Source organism: Apis dorsata, unplaced genomic scaffold, assembly GCF_000469605.1.
Source record: "Apis dorsata unplaced genomic scaffold, Apis dorsata 1.3 scaffold_132, whole genome shotgun sequence".
NCBI classification, from domain to species: domain Eukaryota; kingdom Metazoa; phylum Arthropoda; class Insecta; order Hymenoptera; family Apidae; genus Apis; species Apis dorsata.
This window is the reverse complement of record NW_006263425.1, coordinates 1-5,335: the sequence shown is the minus strand read 5'-3', so window position 1 is coordinate 5,335 and position 5,335 is coordinate 1. Positions and strand designations below refer to the sequence as shown.

General features: G+C 21.2%; 1 protein-coding gene across 3 annotated transcripts in view; it reads left to right on the top strand.

Annotated features, from left to right (window-relative positions):
- The window catches only part of LOC102674479 (xanthine dehydrogenase-like), a 7,502-nt gene extending 2,199 nt beyond the window's left edge, over window positions 1-5,303 (top strand). For 2 of the 3 annotated variants that reach the window (XM_006612968.2, XM_031509199.1), the window contains exons 3-16: window positions 198-255; window positions 915-1,011; window positions 1,246-1,481; window positions 2,028-2,272; window positions 2,473-2,614; window positions 2,716-2,883; window positions 3,000-3,076; window positions 3,183-3,389; window positions 3,471-3,655; window positions 3,734-3,847; window positions 3,989-4,112; window positions 4,230-4,526; window positions 4,700-4,822; window positions 4,932-5,303. In XM_006612968.2, the coding sequence (XP_006613031.1) occupies window positions 198-255; window positions 915-1,011; window positions 1,246-1,481; window positions 2,028-2,272; window positions 2,473-2,614; window positions 2,716-2,883; window positions 3,000-3,076; window positions 3,183-3,389; window positions 3,471-3,655; window positions 3,734-3,847; window positions 3,989-4,112; window positions 4,230-4,526; window positions 4,700-4,822; window positions 4,932-5,291 (2,433 nt within the window). In that variant the 3' untranslated portion in view covers window positions 5,292-5,303. Of the gene's footprint in view, window positions 1-197; window positions 256-904; window positions 1,012-1,245; window positions 1,482-2,027; window positions 2,273-2,472; window positions 2,615-2,715; window positions 2,884-2,999; window positions 3,077-3,182; window positions 3,390-3,470; window positions 3,656-3,733; window positions 3,848-3,988; window positions 4,113-4,229; window positions 4,527-4,699; window positions 4,823-4,931 lie in introns of all 3 variants that reach the window. The other variant, XM_031509201.1, reaches the window with a different exon arrangement.
- The last annotated feature ends 32 nt before the right edge of the window (window positions 5,304-5,335 follow it).

Below are 5,335 nucleotides of genomic sequence, written 5' to 3'. Positions count from 1 at the left end.
TTTATATATATATTTTTATATTTATATTTATATTTATATTTATATTTATAATTATACAATTGTTTATATTATAACATTTTTTTATTTTTTTAACATTATTATTAAACAATTTTTATAAAAAAAATTTAAAAAAAATACAATTATTAATTAATTACATTAGTTTTCACAAATATCTACAAGTATTGATGCTATTACAGATAATTGATAATAGTGTTAATCCAGAATGGACTTTATTATGGTATTTAAGAAATAAATGTATCCTTTTTTCATTTTAACAAAATTAATATATATATAAATATGCATGTATTAAATATTTATATATTAATATGTTGAATACTACATGGAAATTTTAAATATTTATTTCATGGGATTCATAACAATAGATTCATAATTTTAAATTTATAATAATAAAATATTAAGCAATATGATTCAATTAAATTATATCTTTATCAATAACTCTTTATCAATTAAAGTTTATTTTACTGATAGTTATCTATGACCATCATGACTTCATGATGCATTTGATTATTTTTAATCATTATATTATTATTCAACAAATATCGCATAAAAACAAAAACAAATATTACAAATTTTTTTTACTTTTAACATTCAATAGTTTTTAATATCAAACATCAATTTTATATATAAAAATTAATGTTTTAAATATAAAAATAAATATTTAAAATATCTGATATTATATGACAAGAAACAAGAATAGACAAGAAAGACAATAACAAGAAAACAATTTTTAAAATAAAAAATTAAGAAAAAGGAAAATTAAGATTAAACAAGATAAATGAAAAAGAAATATAGAAAGTACACAATATAAAAAAATAAATAGATTATAGACTCTTAAATACAAAAAAAATATATATATTTTTCCTAAGAAAATTTTCCTAACTAGAATAATTTAGTACATTTAACTGGTACAAAATTAGGCTGTGCAGAAGGTGGTTGTGGAGCGTGTACTGTAATGATATCAAAATTGGATCGTACAACTGGAATTATTACGTATCCTTTTTAATATTATCTTTATTTTAGATTTATATTGTAATAAATAAAAAATAACGATTACAGTATTTTAGAATCATGAATAAATATTGGAATTTTAATAAAGAACATTTTTCTTTTAAAAATTGAATTTTAAGAAATTATTCAAAAGTTCAAAATTAAAAAATAATAAATCATTCTGTCTGATATGAAAAAGAAAATAGCATAATTTTCTTTAATTGTTAATTTAAATAGACATCTAGCAGTGAATGCATGTTTAACACTGGTTTGTGCCATACATGGTTTAGCAGTAACTACCATCGAAGGTATCGGAAGTGTTAAAACGACACTGCATCCGGTCCAAGAACGGATAGCGAAAGCGCATGGATCACAATGTGGTTTTTGCACACCAGGAATTATAATGTCTATGTACGCTTTGCTACGTACTACTCCTAAACCAAGTATGAAAGATCTTGAAATAGCTTTTCAAGGTAATATTACAATCACTTTTGCAATTATATTGCTATAAGCAGAATGTAATAATATTTATATATATAAAATTTCAATTAAGGAATTTTATCAGTTATATTAATTAGATATTGGATTGTTTTTAATCTTATTTTAAAAAATAATTGAAAATATATTCTTCTTTAAAGGAATAAACAATGTTGTGAATAATTTTAAATTTAAGAAATTTTTTTAAAACGAAATAGAAAATCAAAAACTAAAATAATAAATAATTTTTTAAAATATTGATTATTGAATTATTGAAATTTTATGATTTCGTTTTATATATTAATTGTAATTTCGTTTTATATATTAATCGTCTAATATATTAATTAATTATTAATGTAATTTAATTATTTATTAATTATTTGAGTAAATAATAGTCATTATTTTTTTTATAAAATATTCTGCTAATAAATTCAGAAATTTAGGAATGAATAATTAAGAAGAAAGAATTTGTCTGATAATTTTTTTTCTTTTTCAAGAAATTTATAATTTAATTATTATTAGCTTGATTAATCTATTTGTAGGAAATTTATGCAGGTGTACTGGATACCGTCCAATCATAGAAGCTTATAAAACTTTTACGGAAGAATGGGAACTTATGCAATTAATATCAAAAGATAAAGAAAAATCTTTAACAAATGGAGAATGTTCTATGGGAGAAAATTGTTGTAAAAAAATACCAATAGTAGAACCCACAGAAGTTTTTGATTCAAAAGAATTCTGTTCATATGATCCTTCTCAAGAAATAATATTTCCTCCTAAATTACATGTAAGTATTAACAAAATTTTATTTTAATATAATCATAAAAAATTAATCCAATATCTTTTTGTAATAAAAGAAAATTATTAATACACGAGTGATATAAATAAAACCATGTGTGTAAGATTTCATATCATTTATTATTATTTTTATTAACGAAATAACACATAACAAATAATTTTCAATAGATTAAATAAATTTTTTTTTAGATTTCTTCACATTTAGATGAAGAATATTTAATAATAAAAGGAAAAGATGTTACTTGGTATAGACCAAAAACACTTACTGAATTATTATATCTAAAAAATCAATATCCAAATGCAAAAATTGTCGTAGGAAATACAGAAATAGGTAAAATTTATTCATCTAAACTATTTAAATTTATATATCTATTAATTCAATAATAGAAATAAATAGCATAAAAATATTACATTTATTACATATATTTTTAGGGATTGAAGTTAAATTTAAGTATCTATCTTATCCAGTTCTTATACAGCCTACTTTAATCAAAGAAATGCATATTATTGAAGAATATTCAAAAGTACTAAATGTAGGTGCTAGTGTTACACTTATTGAAATGGAAAAATCCTTAAAAAATCAAATTGCTATAAAACCTGGTATTTATGGATATATTTCATATTAAAATTAGTTATTAAATTATTAAATTAATAATAAATAATAAATTAATAATAAAATTTTATAATCAGATTTTGTTTTTTTATTATTATTATAGAATACCAAACGAGAATTTTTAATGAAATAGTTAATATGCTTTATTGCTTTGCTGGAAAACAAATCAGAAATGTAGCTGTAAGTAATCTATTAATAAAAAAGTTTTTAATTTTTGAAAAAATAAAAATTTTTTATTATATTATGTAGTAATTTTTGTGTTAATTATTTTTTTTATTTTCTATAGGCTGTTGGTGGAAATATAATGACGGGAAGTCCTATATCAGATCTGAATCCAATTTTTATGGCAGCTGGAGTAAACTTAAATGTTTCAAGCTTGAAAAATGGAAATAGACTTATTCCAATGGATCATACTTTTTTTAAGGGTTATCGGCAAAATGTTATTTCACCTGAAGAAATTTTACTTTCGATACAAATACCGTTTTCTGAAAAAGTAAACAAAATTTGATAAAATAAATTTATTCGTTTATTATTATTATTTCGTAAATAATGTTATATTTTTTTTATTTTTTAGAATCAATATTTTGTTGCTTTTAAACAAGCAAGAAGACGAGATGATGATATTGCTATTGTTAATATGGCATTAAATGTATTCTTCGAGCCAGAAAGTAATATTGTTAATAAAGCATATTTAGCTTTTGGTGGTATGGCTCCAACGACAATTTTAGCAAGAAAAACTTGTAATACTATGATTGGAAGGTTTTATAAAATCGTACAATACATATATTTAATTTTGAATTATATTATAGAAAAAATATTAATATATATTTTTTTTAGGAAATGGGATGAAGATCTTTTAGAAACTATTTATGATTCATTATTGAATGAATTACCTTTATCAGATAATGTACCGGGCGGAATGGTCAAGTATCGTAGATCGTTGAGTTTAAGGTACGATATTAATATTTTAAAAATTTACATTTAAAAATTTTTAATATATTAAAAATTTATTTAAATCTTTTGTAAAAATGTAAAAATGATTATTTTAATAAAATAAATTTTAATAATTATTATAATTTTAATATTTTACAGTCTATTCTTCAAAGGATTTTTGCATATAGCTAAAAAATTTCAAATATTTTTACCAAAAGAAGTTGAAAGTGCAATAGAAGGATTCCATACCAAAAAATTTAAAAGTTCACAATATTATCAAGTGGTATTTGTGCTTATTTCAATGTATAAATTATTTTATAGAATTTTTTTTTAAAATATATAATTTTTAATTCTTTAATTTTTGTGTTTAAGTTTATTTTTTTTAATATTAATGTATTAGGTTCAAAAAGATCAGGAAGCAAATGATTTAGTTGGAAGATCAATTGTTCATGCTAGTGCATATAAACAAGCAACTGGAGAAGCAATATATTGCGATGATATGCCTAAGTTTGTCGACGAATTATATTTAGCAGTAGTTTTATCTACCAGAGCTCATGCAAAGATTTTGAAAATCGATGCAACTAAAGCATTGTCAATAGAAGGTGTAGTTGCTTTTTATAGTGCAAAGGATATACCTGAAAAACAGCGATGGTTTGGTCCTATATTTAAAGACGAAGAAATTTTTGTATCAGAAAAGGTGATTTTTGGTATATTTTAAAATTTATTTGAAGAAAATATATATATGAAAGAAATATATAGAATAGAAATATATAGAATTTTATAACTTATTATAATTGAATTATTAAATTGCATAGTAAATAGTAAAAATAATAGTAAAAAAAAAAAAATAAATATATATTTCTTTATAAGGTGACAAGTCATGGTCAATTAATTGGAGCAATTGTAGCTATTAATCAAACCATTGCACAGAAGGCAGCTAAAATGGTTGAAATTGAATACGAAAATTTAGAACCAATAATTATTTCTATAGAGGTATAATAAAAATTTTTAAAATTTTTAATTTTTTTAAGTTAAAATTAATTTTTATTTTTAAATAAATAAGTTTCGTATATTTTTAAAAATTATTTTTGGTTAATTGTAGGATGCTATTAAACATCGTTCCTTTTTCAACCAAACACCAAAACATATAAATAATGGAGACATAGAAAAAGCTTTTATTGAATCACAACATATTCTTAAAGGAGAAGTTCGAACAGGAGCACAAGAGCATTTTTATCTTGAAACAAATGCAACTTTGGCAATTCCAAAAGAAGAAGATGAATTAGAAATATTTTGTTCAACACAACATCCCACAGAGCTTCAGAATTCTATTTCACATCTTTTAAATATCCATGCTAATAAAATTGTGGTCAGAATAAAAAGATTAGGTGGTGGTTTTGGAGGAAAAGAGTCTCGTGCAGCAGTACTTGCTTTACCAGTTGTTTTTGCTGCTTATAAGTAAATATATTTGTATATATTTACTTAAAAAAAAAAAAAAAAAAAAAA